The 17,184-nt window shown below is 38.7% G+C and overlaps 1 protein-coding gene across 5 annotated transcripts in view; it reads left to right on the top strand.

Annotated features, from left to right (window-relative positions):
• plce1 (phospholipase C, epsilon 1) overlaps positions 1–17,184 on the top strand; it is a 92,191-nt gene that overhangs the window by 49,265 nt on the left and 25,742 nt on the right. For 4 of the 5 annotated variants that reach the window (XM_057358168.1, XM_057358170.1, XM_057358169.1 and 1 more), the window contains exon 4: positions 14,679–14,995. In XM_057358168.1, coding sequence (XP_057214151.1) covers positions 14,679–14,995 — 317 coding nt within the window. Of the gene's footprint in view, positions 1–7,773; positions 7,904–14,678; positions 14,996–17,184 lie in introns of those variants that run through there. The other variant, XM_057358171.1, reaches the window with a different exon arrangement.

The following is a 17,184-nucleotide window of genomic DNA, read 5'->3' as shown; positions in this document are numbered from 1 at the left end:
TAACATGGTCAACTTGTTAAAAAAAGAGTTGGACGTATGACGTAGTATTTCTGTGCTCGATAGACTCCCCCAGCACTCCAACTTGTTTCGGAAAGTTTTTTATAACTCCGGATCCCTGTTTCGTAACAGGGGTCCTATTCCTTTTATTGGCCATTCTCCCGGAAAAGCACGCCCACGCGTCTTCCACAGAGCAAAAGAGCACGCCCTCGCGCTAGCGTGAGAGAAAGAGCATGCCCATTCGTCAACCAGCCAGCGTGAAAAAGAGCAACATGCCCATCAATGCCGCTTCACTCGGCTGACAGAAGTTTAGGTGTGTTTGTTTGCTCACTGCATTTCGGTGATGGATGTTATATAAGCAGTGGGTATAACGCTGGATTTGGAGATCGTTTGAAACTGATAGATGGCGCGGTCCCAGAGCTAAAAGATGCCGGACATGAACCGCACGCAGTAAGTCATATGTCAGTGTTTTGTTGGCAATCGGCGCGTACGTGCATAATGTAAACAGCACGAAGGGATTAATGCGATGATGTATCGTGTGCTCGTGCTGTAATTCTGCCCCCCCTGCACGCCTCCAGCAGCTCATCTTTTTCTGGAAATAAGCGTACAGCTGTATCTCTCTTTTATAAATTTGATAAATCTAAATACTCTTCGAAGATACGACATATGCAGTTCTACTGTATAGGTACTCAAGATTAATATGAGATTTGCAGAAACTGCATGTTACCTCATCTTTAAAACATGTGGATAAGAATTAGTTTAACAAGACCCTAATTATTGAGGTATTTACTGTATAAAGTTATTTGTTTTACTTTTATTAGGTAAAAACAGTATATTGATGGAAATGTTATATACAGGCCTTAATAATAACAACAACGGCAATAATTCATTTTAAATCATTTATCTACTTATTTTTACCCGTCTAATCATGTCTTGGTAATAATTGTCTGTTTCACAAAATAGCCAAAGGTCTGACAATGTAGTATGGAATAGGCTATTATATTAGGCTACTTGAAAACATAAATAGGATGTCAGCAGGGACGTCATCTCCCGCATGAGAAAGTACTGAAAACTGTGCAGTTTACCATCACTGACAGACCCGCAGATCATTCACAATTACAATTATGTAAAGAGAATGTTGTCTTTCACAAAAGCTCAACATTAAAATTGCACACTGAAATGTGATTATTGATAACGGTCTCATTAAAAACTCACGCAGGGAATCATTATTTACACAGCCATGAAAAGATTAATGCAGAACTGAAAAACACAACCGTTGAATGAAGAGAAAGAGAGATTATCTCTAAAGCTTATAAGTTGTTGTTTGACTTTAATGTCTTTGTGGTTCTTCAGAATAAGATTTCTCACAATTAATTTTAATAGATCATTCCCTTAAGATCTCTGACGCAGGCCCGGCTCCAGATATGAGAAGTGATTTTCCATGTGGGCAGAGGGGGTAACTAAATATATATTTTTTTGCCCCAAACTATTTACTAAATAACTATTAAGCTTTTTGAATTATTCTTACATCTATTATTAATATTGAAATAAAATAATAATTTTATTTTTACATTCTTATGCATATACTGTATATAGCCCACATATTTTTTTACATTTACATTTATTTTCTATTTTAGAATTTAGTAACTTTAGATTTGATGAGCTATTGAGATCACTATAATACTCACAGCATTAACTTTGCTCATTTTAGAGAATTCTGTCACAAACTCATCCATGTCCAGTCCATGTGTTATTGCTTTTTCACTAGTTTTTTTCCTCTCTTGAAGCATTGTTCGGCGGAATGGTGTCAGAACCATCACCCGTCTGGTGAACCGCTAATATTTGATGTAATGGGTGTAATAATTATCATGTGTCATTTGGGGTTCGGGTCGGGAAATAATACGTGTGGGCGGAACGCGGATCCAGTAGCTAAGACTTATTTCGACTCACCTCAGCTAATGCGAAGTTGTGTTCAAGCTCTGCCTGAAGAGCTTGTTTCTAATTGCAGCTCGCTTTGCAGCATTGAGCATTGTAGCCAATCGCATGCAACTGATGATGGACAGCAGCCAGCTATAGTGAGGACTCGATACATTATCACAATTTAAATAAACTTTTAGCTCATCATGCTCCTGGTCCCTTTTCTGCATTAAGCTTTATTTAGCCTTGATAGCAGCTTAGCCTTTAGCGGCTTTGGTATGGAAACTATTGTTAATATCTCATGAACAATATAGGCTATTTTAACCAATTTTGCATAAATCAAAATACATTTCATAAATCACTAATCAAATATATTTGAAGGGAATGATCTATTAAAAAGTCCAGTTTAAAAACCTATTTTTATAGCTTGCCGTTTAACTCTGTGTGAGAGCTGCTATTTTTATTTCATTTCATTTTATTCTATTTTACTCTTATCTTATCTTACTTACGAACTTTTTAATAGTTCGTCTTTTTGATTTTCTTATATTGTATTGCTTATGCTTGTACAGCACTTTGGTACACATTTGTTGTTCTAAAAAGTGCTTTATAAATAAAGCTTGACTTGACTTGAAATATAGAATATCTCCTATATTAGCTAACAATATTTTAGCGGATTCACTCTTGGTTATATTGAGTTACTACATGTTTAAAAATGCATTAACCAGGATCTTCCTAATATTTTGTTACTTGTTGCGTGGTTTTGTCTATATCATGTAGATGTAATGCAGGTGCTGTTCGGGGCGCGGAATTTTTGTCAAACGGGTAGTAGTGTTGTCACGGTACCAAAATTTCAGTAGTCGGTACCAATACCAGTAAAATTCCACGGTTCTCGGTACCAATTTCGGTACCAAAGCAAAACACCAGTACATGCTAACTGAAACACAATTTTATTAATCAAGCTCATTGTTAATATAAATGTATAAAAAGCAATGCCATTTTGTATACATGACGTATAAGTTAATTGTTGCTGAAACTGTTGTGTGCTTACTGGGGTCTTTCATGCTGATGAACATCCTCCTCAGTCTGCTGCTGTATAAGACAAATAGAATAAACTTCAGTAAGTCAACTGACTGAACAAACATGCATATGCAATATTATAACAAACATCAGTTTTTATACTGCATTTACACAAGATTACTTATATTAAGGTAACTGTATATTAAAATAATAAATGCAACAGATAGATTTTTATTTAGTTTAAATGTGGTTTTTTAAACCTAATACTGTTATCTATCCAAGACATACACATTGCTAGTCATGCAGTTAGTATGCTAGTTTTCTAGCACATAGATTTCAGATAGGCCTAAATAAAACAGGTAGTGTAAACCCCATCCTGTCCTCCCATTTATTTTACCACATTACAGTTATAAAAGCATTAAATGGTTAATGAGGACACTTGACTGGATTAGCATTGGCGCTAACAAATTAACACGCAAACAGGGACGGTTATTTTAACGTAACCTTTAACTTAACATATGCTACAACATTCATAATGCAAACGCGAACAGAATTTGAAACTTACCGCTTGAACTTGTTAACTTAAATCCGGATGCTTCCTCGTTTCACCACAAAACTCTGTTCGTTTCCTTCGTGATATGACTTTAATCTGAAGTATTTCTGTGCGCATCTCTTGTGGATCGGAGCCGCGCTTATCCGCTCATCACGTCTTATTGCGTCTATAAAAAGTTTCCGACTTACAACCTGTCAGTCAGAGCATCAGTACCCGGTTGACCTGGTACGTCGGTGGTACCGGGTCTTATGAAAATTAGGTACCGACAACTTTTTTATTTTTAGGTACCGACTTGGACCCGAAGTACCGGTACTTTTGACAACACTAACGGGTAGGGTCGGGTACGGAATTAAATTAGTGCTGCTGTCGGATGTCGGGACGGGTGTTCTTTTAATTGCTGCGGGTTTATCAAATAGGACCCGTGCAGGACTCTGACGCAGAGTCGCTGAGAGAGAAAGTCGCGCCAAGTCCGTTCACTGCAATGGAACAGTTTTTTCACATCAACGGTGGTTCATGGATCCTCTCTCTCTCAACGGCTCTGGTTGGAGGCAGGGTGGGCAAAGCTTCTGATAAGGTGGGTAATGCCCACCCTGGCCCCCCTGTGGAGCCGTGCCTGCTCTGACGTTTCTTTCCCACGTCCATTCCGTCAACTGAAGTGAACGGTGACTTGGACTTTTCATCAGCGTCCAGTTCTTCTCTTATGATTCACATAGTGTATCTTTTTAAGCACTGATTTCTGAGTGCCAGAGAAAGTACGGCTGTGTCTTTCTCCTTCATAATAATGTTTTTTGTTGTGTGAAAGAATGGCCTTGCTTTATCGCTGGGTAGTTTGATTCTGATTCATCAGGTTTCTGATGAAAATCACCCCGTCTCCTCCATCAGGTGCTGTGTGAGCATCGCAGAGAATAGAGGAACATGTGACCTCTGCCTCTTTTGCTCCGTCTCTTCAGTTTTAACAACACGCTTCAGACTTGCTGTCATTTGTGAATTGTCAGACAGAGAAAAGGCGTCTGCTCCACTTCAATAATTAGATTTTGGCCGCATAACCTTATCGCCTGGCTCTCATCCATTTTAAGCATAACCTGACGGTCTTTCGTGATCGATGGCCAAGCGTCTCTATAAAGCAATCCGTATGACCCAAAACTTTCGGCCCTTGGCCGGGTTCCAGCTGACATGATGACTGTGTGAGAGTGTGAGTCAGTGACCCTGGTATTCACAGCCTCATAATTTAATACACCAGCATTATTTTACTCTGATGAGCTGTGGGACGTCTCTCAATGAATATTCTCACTGGTTTGGGGCTTTAGGAACTCTGTAAAGATGTTCTGCACATTAAGTGACACAAGATTGGGTTGGTTACAATGTGAAATTTAGAACATTTGATGGGTTGATTCATCTGCTTATCGTACGTCCTGAGAACCGCATGTTTATACAAACATTTTTGACAAAATGTTAAATGCTTGTCGCAGCCGACAGCTGCGTGGGCAAGTGTTATGACATGCGGCGTGATTGCGCTTTGGGCAACCCAAGTTCGAATCCCGGTCCATTCCCAATTCCCCTTCTCTCTCCCACTTCGCTTCCTGTCATCTCTCGTACTGTACTATATATAAAGTAAAAATAAAGTAAAAAATAAATCATCTTTAATAAGTTGCTTTAAATGAAAGCATCTGCTAAATCAGTATATGCAATGTGAATGTAATAAATTTATGTTAATTGAAATAAAATAAAATATACAGTAGGTCTAAATATTCTTATAGAAACTTAGAAAATTTTGAAAAAAATAGAAATGTTGCCATAGCAATAAAGAGAAGGTTAAATTGAGGCAGTAAAATTATTAACTGAAACAAACTAAAATAAAATAAATTTAACTTAATAAATATAAATAAATAAATCGATGACAAAGTGCATAACAATTGCTAAAAGTGTTACTAAAATTAAAATGATACAACATTAAAAATAATGGCTCATTTAAAACATTACTAAAACTACTATAATACTAAAAAAAACCTAAAATAATTCCAAGCAGTACACACATTTTATGTAGATCTCCGTAGTGTTGTATTAGGAATTATTTAGAGTTGTTGGTTTCTTTCAGGTCCTGAAGTCACCGAGTACACCTCTCTTTGAATTCTAAGGCTCGAGTGTCAGTAGATCCGGCTTTCAGATTTCTCTCTCATCTTGCTATCAGAAAAGGTTTATATAATGTGCATCCACAGGGAGTCGGCTTCAATAGTGTAGCCCTCTGCCGAACACTTGCTTGTACCTGAACATTTTATGTATAGATTAAAAAGAGCCACTCGTGAAGATCCGGTGATGAATGAAGCAGGACAGGAATAGCTCGAGCTGGGTTAGGTCAGGAGAATTCTCACGTGTGTCCTGTATGACAGACAGCAAGAATTCAAACCCGAGACCTTCAGAGCTCTGCCCGTGTGCTGTTTATATAGAGCTGAGATCAGGGGCAGGACACTGGTGACTCACGTCTTGTGTTATGACTGTGAAAGACAAGAGACCTTCCTGTGTGTTTTGTCGTGTTAAAGGAGACATCAGATGAAAACCCCACTTGTTCTGTGTTTAAGTGCTATAATCGGGTCCCCGGTGCATGTAGCAACCCAGAAAACGTGAAAAATAAGAACCCAGTAAGTTTGTTTTGGTGTGCCTTTCCCTGCAAGCATGTGAGAAATCGAGCCGTTCAGATTTCGCTCCGATTGTTACGTCCAAAGCGGATTTTATTATAATGTTACCGCCCTTAATCTACACAGTTCCACCCACCGTGCTCCGCCATTGTTGTTTTCACAAGCGACAGCGCAATGTAGTCGCTGCACAGAGTCTAAACCTAGGAAGAGACAGGAGTGGATTTATTTTATTTTTAGTGGAAGTCCATCAGAAACCATAAGTTAAAACCTGCTTGTTTGCGAATCACTTCAAACCGGAGTGCTTTTTCAACCTGGGACTGTACAAGCAGGATTAGCTTCAAAGTTGTTCCTCAAGTGGGATCGAGACCGACTGAAATAGACAAAACTACCGATGTAAGTAATATTTATCAACAGTCTGAATTGACGTATATGTACCGCATATATAGGAGGATAATGTTTGCATATGATAGCGAAGGGAGCTAAGTCAGTCACGGGCTAAATAGAACATTCAAAGCCAGTGTTAATACATTATGTACGTTAATATGTTTAGCTGCGGCAAGCTGTTTGTTTTGCTAATGAACAGGGGTGAACACTGGGGTTAGTTTTGTTTAAACGTCTCAAATCATTCATGCTTACAGGCTGAAAAATCTGTCACAGCAACTAGCTCTCACGTTGTATGTGTAACGTTATAACTTGTCAATGACAAGCGCTAAAATCCATGTAATTACGCTGAGATCTGCAGTGGATTCCGTGGATTTTAGGTAAGCATACACGCACAACGTAAGCGCATTAGGATGCGCTGTTTGCTGTGACTGATTTTTTTGTCTCCGGACAAATGATTTGAGACGTTTAAGACGAAACTAACCGCAGAGGAATTCAGAAAATATAATTTAGCTAAACCATGGCAGTACAACACGTGTGTTGTGTTGACACGCCGGACAGAAGGGGGGTGGGGTTCGCTGTAACTCATTATCATTTAAAGAGACATGCACCAAAACGGGTTGCTGTGAGCATAGCTGTTTTTGACGAGGCGAGAAGGGTTTTGTTTACACAGCCATTGAGTGTTTTTAAGCAAAATATGTTCCAGACATTTCATGAAGACCCTAATAAATTATACCAACTTGTTGAAAGTGCTCGTCTGAGGAGACCTTTAAAGCAACAAAGCACAACGCAAATGCTTTTGTGGTCATACAATGGGAGTCAATGGGGTTCAATGTTGCGTGGTTATCAGTGTTCTTCGAAATATCTTCTTTTGTGTTCTGCAGAAGAAAGAAAGTCATTCAGGTTTGGAATGACATGATGGATGAGGAAACGATTCAAGAATTTTAATTTTATCTTGAACTATTATGGATCTCACACACTTGTACTGATCGTCGGTTCTCTTAAATGAGTTCTTGATCAGCGTGTACCGGGAAGTCTGACGATGGCTATGATCCAGCACATACCGTAGTCCCAAATTTAGAGCATAAATCATTGTTTGCCTATCAGATTCTCAGTGGACTCTGAGCCGGCGAGCTCTTCTCTAGCGTTTGTCTGCTCGATTCCTTCTCTGTGCACTTAACACTATGTGTTGCTTTCATCTGTTCGTAACATGACCTGCCGGGAAGGGGCGGCCAATGGAGAGAGCGAGTGTTGGTGAGAGAGAGAGAGAGAGAGAGAGAGTGAGTGTGGACGAGCGAGTCAGGTTAGTGGTAGTAGAGAGCAGACAGCTGCAGTCAGAGCAAGCGTCCGGCCACCGGCACTATGAAGCACTCGCACTCACAGAGGATGAACTACAGACTGCGCAGTAAGTGACGTTTAGTTTTTTGTGCTGCCGCGGTAACCGTGTGTATGGGTTTGTCAGGGACTGATGCTTTTCATTGAAGACGTCTTCAGGTACGCTGTATGTGACTGAGGAGAGACCTTTATTTCACCTCATTTGTGATGTGCTCAGAGTGGTGTTAAAGTCAAGTAGTGTGGTGTGAAGTATGGACCCAAATTAATGTTTATATTGACAGAATTAAAAAAAAGAGTTAACTGTACGAGAAAATGTATAGACGAAAACATGGATCCACTCCAGTTTGTGTCTTGTTGCTTTATAGTAATGTTTTGCTCATTGACAGTAATAACTGATCTATAACATTGAACTCAATTCAGTTCTGCTGTTATTAAACAGTTGATTTGCTTTGCTCTGCTTTTGTACGTTAACTTTTTTTGCATGCAGCACTGGTGCTACAGAGGTTTAAAGTTTTGTAGCACATGCCAAACAGTTGTAGCACAAATATAAAACTTCTATTATGTTCGAAAAAATATGCACATTAAAAATATTTAACGGGTAGATAACGGACGAAGGACATTAATGTTACATTTCGGTAAATTAGGGCCATATATTTGAGTTTTTCCCAAGTTCTTTTTTTCCGTTAAATTTTTTCTGAGTTCTGTGTTTTCCATTCTTTTACTATACAATAACTATATATAAAAACAATATTGTTATTATATTATTTACAAAGGTAAACTGCAGTAAAATTCCTCCTTTTAAAGATACAATGGTGTTTTTGATATAGTAATATTTATTTTATATATAATATACATACACACACACACATATATATATATTTAAAAAAAATATTACTTTAGTAAATATAATATACTCTAGTGTTTATAGTTTATCAATTTACTGCTAGAATACTACAATTTATTTTAGTAAATATTATAAAACAATACAGTGTTTTTAATCTGGATGTTCAAGTTTACCAGACTTTTATTTTGACGGGTTGTCGCAAAGTGTGTGTGATTGACGACATCTCTTCTCTAACAGTGAAATGCTTATGAAATAAACTCTCAGAGTAGCTCTAAAGATGCAGTTCATGTGTTGATGTCCTCATACAGAGACACAGACAAATGCACGAGCGTCACACGCGTGTAGTAATACGTTAAACGGTGCAGCTCATTCACATTCACGCAAAACAAGCAGATATTTGAAAAGCCAGATCGCGCCTCCACTATTCCTTCCCTGTTTTCGCATCGCGCAAATCACAGGGCTCTAAATATGGACTCAGTGCATCAGGAAAACAAGTTTTAAATGCAAAAACAGCTAAAATAGCAGTGCACCACACACACAATAAGCACCGCCACAAACACACTTCACACAAACAAGCGGCTCTGTCTAAAACATGCGCAAAACTGTATCGCACGCGTGCACGCGTGCTACACTGGTAAATTTATTCTTGGCACAGACAGATATTTTCGTATCATGTGCGACATATATTTTGCACTGTACAGCTCTGTGCTTTGGTCTATTATCTTTTGGCTTCATACAGATGTGTTTACAGTCTTGAGGATTTTTGTAAACAGCGGTCTCTCTGGTTATCATCATATAGTTTTTTTTTGTCTTGATTGCTTCGAATGTGAATTATATTGTCAACACATTAAGTTTAAGCACATCGAGTTTGATGGCACATCTTCAGGTGGTTGTGAAAGAGAATTCTCATGTTTTTTGTGTTCAAGGCTATGTGAGATACTCATTTATTTTTAAAAGAAACGTAACATATTGTTCAAGGCTGTTCTGTCTACTACTGTGCAGTGTTTTCTTGCTTTCAAACTGAGGACATTTTAACATTTTTATATGTTTGTTTTGCTGTATTTAATATGTGCCAAAGGTAACAGTGCCATTGACAGACTACATGCCGCATTATTAATATTAAAGGAGCGATGAATTAAGACATCAATTTTAACCCGTGCTTTTGTTATATAAGCAAACATCCTGTAAATGTCAGAACTGAAAACGCCCTTGTTACTGAAATAACAACTGTTATTGACACCAGGCTCAGCGAATGCCAGGTCCTGGAATGCACCTATCTATGATGTCATTGATAGGTTTAACACCACCTCCGCAGAAGAATATCAACGACTACTTCTCTAGCCCCGCCCACTGGTTCGCGTCAGTACTGAAGTAACACAAGTTGCACGGAACCAGATAGAGCGAGCAAGCAATAAACATGTCGTTAAAGATCGCAAAATATTGTGCAGTCAGTGCCTGGGCCCAGTTGCATAAACTGCTTAGACTAGTCTTACAAGTTAGTCACCCAATTTTTTTCTTCAAAACTAGTCATAACTTCTTTAAGTCAGTGACAAGGTAGATTAGTCTAATTAAAATCTAATAAGTAAGATTTATTAGTCCTAACAATTTGCTTGTCGGTGAGACTAGTGGTTAAGACACAGTCTTACCTTTGCGGCTATGTTTATGCAACTGGCCCCAGGTTGTGGAAGAACACAGTCGCTGCATAACCTTCCTTCGGATTCCGACATTAGTAATGCGTGGTTGAAGTTTATTTTTAAAGACGTGGGTAAAACATTACCGCGGATTCCTTTGTGAACAAGGCACAGGTCGACACTGGATTTGCGGAGAGACTAAAATTAAAAAGCAGTGCTGTGCCGTCAATATTGGATACGATAGGAATAGCGCAGCTATTTTATGGGATTACAACATTTTTGTACTATGCGTCACTATTGCTTTGTTAGAGATCGCTCGATATGCCCTGATCCCTATTCGCACAGGATTAGTATTACCTGGGGACCTCTAGTCATTTATAATAATTGCAGAGGTTGTCTGTGATCTTAATCCTGTGCGAATCGGGAATGTCTGTAATTTGTAAAGTTTGCGAATAATGGAGGCTGTTTTGAAGTGTTTTGGTATTGTTTCGAGCGCTGGGCCATATCCATAAGTTACCGGGAGTCTCCCGTTTGTTTATTTATCATGGAAACTCTCGTAACATTTGAGACCCTCGATCGCTGTGATCTCCTGTCCAGTTCGCGATCACAGGTCTCAAATGCTGGTACGGATATCATTAAACACCATACAACTATAGGCTATACAAACTATACGCAAAGCCTTGCCATCACATCCAGGAAATAAGTCGGTCAATTTGAGTAAAATCACAGGCTTCATTTATCCTGTGCGAATACGCCACATGAATTACAGATGTGGGGAGGTCATTTATAAATCACACGAGGTCCCCAGATAATACTAATCCTGTGCGAATAGGGCGAATGTGTAACCTAGCGTTGCGTCCCTAACCAAATTCACAGAAGGCTCCAACTAAGTTTACTATGCAAACTGCTATCCAATCATAGCAGTGGGCGTTTACTTCCAAGTCTTCTATACGGCACGCCCATTGTCGAGCTGGCCTCAAAATGCAGTTAGAAAATAGCCTATTACTTACTGATTTTGATGTTTTTGAATGTGAAAACCACACGAATGTCATAAGTAGACCTCAAACAACCATATAAAACAATAAATAAGCCCAGTTCATCACACCTTTAATAGGGGGCTGTGCTACATAAAAATGTACAGTAATCATCTTCAACTAGATATACATATTTTAAAGGTTCAAAAGTCATGAATGCATTTTATAAATAATATTACAATAGCCTCAACTTTACATGTACACTTTTTTTGTACATTTTGTGTTGTAATTTCCCCCATTTACTGTTTAAGACTGTAAGTGTTTTGTCTTGTTTTTTTGGTCCGTGTTGGCAGTTACAGGTTAGTTATTTTAGAGAAGCGCTGTCATTGCATGATTTATTCTTCATAGCAGATGGGAAATGAGCGACATTATAAGTCTGTTTTATTGGCTGTAAATCAAACAGGCGTACACCAAAGTCAGGAGTTTTCTGCTGTTGGCTGGTTGTAACCTCACTGAGATGTTCATAAGACTTGATCTGCATAAGTCCTTCAGTTGAAAGAGTGTGTTTGTATGTAAACATGTACACGTGTACTCATCACTGCTGATTTTGGCGAGAAGTGCACCTCAGATGGGCTGCGTTTCAATTACAGGATCTCAAACAAGTGCGGCTAGGTTGGGGATTAAAAATCTATTCCAATTCTAGAATTGGAATCGAAAGGTTAGGAATCGGATAATTGATACGATTTCACTTCATGTTTGCACATTTACTTGTGATCTGCTGATACCTTGCTGTAATAAAAGTCCTGAAAATTAACCTTATTTTTACTTTAGTAACCATAGTTTAAAGGAGTAGTGCACTTTACAATTTGCCCCCATTCGCTTTCCATAGTAATTTTTATTCCTACTATGGAAAGTCATTCTGGGCAAATTTTGAAGTGAACTGCTCCTTTAACTATGTTATTTGTAGTAAAGCACAGTAACCTCAAATTTATAATAGTTTTATTATAGTTACTGCAGTTTAACCATTTGTACATAAACTATTGTAATTAGGGCTGTCAACATTAACGCGTTAACGCATTCGATTTCTTTTTTTTCAGATTAATGCGTTAAAATATTTAACGCAGCATCCGTTTCTTTTGTTATCCTTTGTCTAGCGTTACATTATATAATCACGCTCTTATTCATGTAAAGGCCTTTAAACCATTTAAGCGCGATTTGAAACAGTTGCTTTGACACATTCTGTATAGACAACGCAACACAACGGTCCGTCTGGTGTGTACAGTCACGGGCTGAAGACTGCGTCAGTCAATCTCTGTCAGACAGCGGTGCACCAGTGTTAAGATCTCTTTTGTGCTTGAATGAACAAAACCACACAAGATTATGTCAGAAAGCCTGTTTTGTCTAGTATTTTCGTAAGCACAGATTTCAACGTGTTAAATAAAATCCTAAATATCGCAAAGAGATGTGAAAATGGGAAAGGGCGTCAGCTGCGTAGAGCGGCAGCTCTTAAAGGGGCCGCATTGTTAAAACTGCTGCTGTGACTCCTGTCATTAATGTTAATCAAAGAACAAAAGAAAAGTGGAATTCATTGTGTTTTGTAGCTTTAATTCTGTATTTAATTTAGAATTTAGCATTAAAGACTGTAAAGTGTTTGAGAACTTAAAGGGATAGTTCATCCAAAAATGAAAAATCTGTCATCATTTACTCACCCTCAGGTTGTTTCAAACCTGTATACATTTCTTTGTTCCAATGAACACAGAGAAAGATTTTTGGATGAATGTTAGCAATTTTCAATTCTGGGACATCATCCACTACCATAGTAGGGGAAAAAATATAGTATTTTTTTGTTCTGCTGAACACATAATGAGATATTTTGAAGAATTTAGGAAAACAAAGAGTTCTCGGGCACCTTTGACTACCATTTAATTCTTCCTACTATGGTAGTCAATGATGTCCCGGAACTGAAAATGACTTAACATTCTTCCAAATATCTTTCTTTGTGTTCATCGGAAAAATACAGTTATGAAATTACATGAGCGTGAGTAAATGATGACAGAATTTTCATTTTTGGATGAACTATCCCTTTAATTCAGTTTCTGTATATTTCTTACCTGTTAGACACGATAGCTCTCAATTATACTGTACTTCAGTGCTGAACAGCTATAACTAATGTTACAATAAAGAAAAACTAATCAATTTAATGGAGACATCAGTTGCAATACTAATATCAGAATGTTGCCTTTCATTCATAAAATGATGTTGTTAAAGAAATCTGATTTTTCTACATTCATTTAATTAAAGATTAAATGTGAAATTAATAGAATGTAAAAGTATATTTTAAAACATTAGTGTTATGTGTGATTAATCAGATTAATGTTTTTAATCGATTGACAGCATTAATTGTAATACAAATTGTAATAAATCTGACAAAACATGGATGCTCTGTGTGTATACACAAAATGGTGCTCGTAAATATATACAGTATGTATTGCAAACCATACAGGTTGATATCTAAAAATGTTCATTTTTTTACAAACTTGGAATGGATAAGAATCGGAATCGATACAATTCAAACGATACCCAACCTCACTTAGGGTGTACGGTAAGACCTGTAGAGTGAGACCCGTGCGCTGACCGTCCCATGCATAATGATCAGAGCAGCTCATTCACAGCTAATGAAGTCTATTCACATCCCCTTATTGTGCTTCAAAAGACGTGTGAAGCGCAGATGCACGCGCTGTTTAATGACATGCATGTGGACATGATAGAACATCATAAGTTTATTTGTTAAACCCACCTCCACATGATCAGTTTGGCTCTCTTTCTACAGCTTTGTCCCAAAACCTAGTGCTGTGTCTCTCCGGACAGCATCATTACACCTTAAGTAAAACACGCCACGCCATCCTATCAGAGCGCTTCAGACAGGACACACAAATCAAGCGTCACTTTTCTCCTCCCATTCCGCCGGTCGCCATGACGGCACATCGCAGCCTCTGACACTGACGCTGTCCAGACCAGCATGATTCAGAGTATTTATTTAAGTTTTGCTAGACCAGCTCTCGAGCGCCAGACTGGCATACGTTTTCCGATGCTAATCTCATGCGAGCAAACAGTGGAGATATGTAAATACCGGGAGAAAGAGCGACTTCATCCGATGGTTCATCACTGTCACAGTTTATGTGCTGTTGTAGACACGTGTTATGGCTTCTCGTCACATTGTAATTTTTACTGTATAACTGTTCTTTATTATGATTGGATTCTGGGCTAACACTATTATCTCCAACCTGGATGTGTGGCAGTAAATGTCCAGCGGTCTGTTGCACCAGTTGGATGTTGAAAAGTTGGGTCTAAGTGTTAGTGGATCTTAATGATTCTCTCTCTGACTCGGTCTCTCAGAGCGGCAGTTGTGCAGCTCCATGGCAAGCTCCAGCATCCTCCCGTCTGTGGTGACGGGCATCAGTAAGGAGCTCGCTGACCTGCGGCACCTCATCCAGTTTCCGGAGGAGATCGCCACCATCCTGACGGAACAGGAGCAGCAGCTGTACCAGCGCGTCTTTCCTCTCGACTACCTCAGCTTCCTTACAAAAGACCTGAGCAGCCCTGAGTGTTACAAACGCCACCAGCACCTTAAGGCATCCCTGTCGGCCCCCATCATGACCGCACAGAACGACCTCCACAACACCGTGGAAGACCTCGTCACGAGATTCAATGAGGTAAATACTCGCATTCCGTCGCATTTGGTTGATCTCGAGTTAAAATGTTTGTTGGTGGATGCGTGAATGCTATTGTTTCGAATGCGTTTCAGTTTGGATCTATTGACAGAGTGTTTAGGGATGTGGTGATGTTTACATCGGATGTGACTCGTGTCTGTTCTGTTGCTGGTTTTCAATGAAGGTAATAATCACTAAAGATGTGTTTATTGCAGTTTATTACTGCTCTCTGGAATACTTGATCCTGATTGGTCGGCAGTGGTATTTCAAGGTGGAATTATTCCCCGATAATAACCGCTAACACTGATAACACGGGGTCATCTGGGTACTGCGAGTCATCTTGATCAAGTGCGTTTTAATACGAATAAAGTCAATATGTAAATACTTACAAACCTCAGATTATATTTACAACCGCTGAAAAAACAATTGAATCATTATTTCTAGATGTATAGTGGTCATTCCAGTCCAGTGTCTGTTGAATTTCAACAAAATTAAACCTCCGGAGTGACATAGTCATAAATATACAGAATATCACATTCAAAGGTCATTTTTGAACTATTTCTAAATACGTGTAGAAATATGACTTTTGTTTAAAAGTGAATCTGAACTGTTATACAAGTATATATATATATAGAGCATCTTTTCTGCTATTTTCACCTGTTTCTCCAGTTTTCATTTTCTGCAAATAAATGCAAATAGAAACAATATTTTGATTTGAAATGGGGGAGAAATATTGTTAGTAGTTCACAGAATGAAACAAAAAAGGATTATTTTACCTAAACACATACCAATAAATTGTAAATTCAGAAAAACTGAAAATAGTTTTGAAATTGTCTCGGTTTTTTCCACGGCTGTATAACTGACTAAGCAGGGGTTTACTTATTGATATTCGATTCCAAGACGGTTGTGTTTTGTCTTTTGAATACGTTTTGTAGAGGTGGATGTTGTCATGCTTGTTGCGAGCATCAGATGGTTTTGATTTTGAGAAAATGAGAAAATAACGAACTGTATCTTTGCCAGTGTAGTTGCGTAAAATGCAAAAATGTCAAATATTCAGAAAGTGGATTATGTCCCGTTTCATTATGACTGTGAATAACATTTGTGCAGATACAGTTAGTTCTGGTTATAAAAAACGTTCACTTCACACTGACTAAAGCTCTGTTGTCTGAAATCCGTCTGACACTCTTCTTACATTCAGTTCGTCGCCTCTTAACTTTGAATCACATTTGATTATGAGAAAGTTGTTCAGTAGATCAGAGGCGTCAGTGTGAACGATTACATAACAGAAATATGTCACATCCCCTTGTGATAATCCCAGCGTCCTTTAGTTTGTTCTCTTTATCCCCGTGCTTCCCGTGGACTCATTCCCAGACTAACATCGTGTTGTGTTATTTTTGTCTTTGTTGTGGTCATTTGTTTGCGGTTGTCGTACAGACGTTTGACAGCGGGGCTCTTTGAATCGTGCTGTGTCTCTGCAGAGTTTTGAACGTGTCAGATCTGCCGTGTGCGCTCGGGAAGAGTGTGACCTGTGGAATGCTGGCAGAACGACACGAGGCCGGCAGACCCCTCGCATTAAACGTCCCCGACAGAACTGTTTATGTAACTGACTGGCTTTCTGAGAGATGTTTTTAGCTACAACACGCCATCGCGTAAATATTTGTGCTTAAACCGATTGCTGCTATGAGAGACGGCCAGATTGTGGGACTTTGTTTAAGGGTAAATACTGTTCGTTTGAAAGAGGTTTTTATTTATTTTTAAACATAAGACTGGTGCTTGTTTGTGTGTCGCTTACTAGACCTGAACTATAGTGACAACAAACACAACGTTCAGAGAGAAAGTAGCTGCGTTTACATGGACCAGTGTAATCCGATTAAAAATCCAATCCGAATGAAAACAATAAACTCAGTTGCAAGAATGTGACATGATTTCTTAACAATTTTCTAAGTTTCGTTTTTGCAAATAATAGTTTTGAATTCGCTGCTAGATTTTTCATTTGCGCTTTCCGAGTTTTCGTTTACGCTTCTCAATTTTTCGTTCGCCTTTCTGGCACAAATCTCACGTGTAGGCAGGATTTATGGCCGCTTTACGCTGATTGGCTAGTGAGTTTTTGATTGACAGCTCCCTGACAAGGAAGTCGATACTGAAGACAGTACAGTGCAACGAATCTTAGAGAACGATCTGCATGCTGTTAT

Source organism: Triplophysa rosa, linkage group LG18 (assembly GCF_024868665.1).
Source record: "Triplophysa rosa linkage group LG18, Trosa_1v2, whole genome shotgun sequence".
Lineage (NCBI taxonomy): Eukaryota > Metazoa > Chordata > Actinopteri > Cypriniformes > Nemacheilidae > Triplophysa > Triplophysa rosa.
Note: the sequence above shows the minus strand (reverse complement) of the source record. Positions and strands in the feature narration are given on the sequence as shown.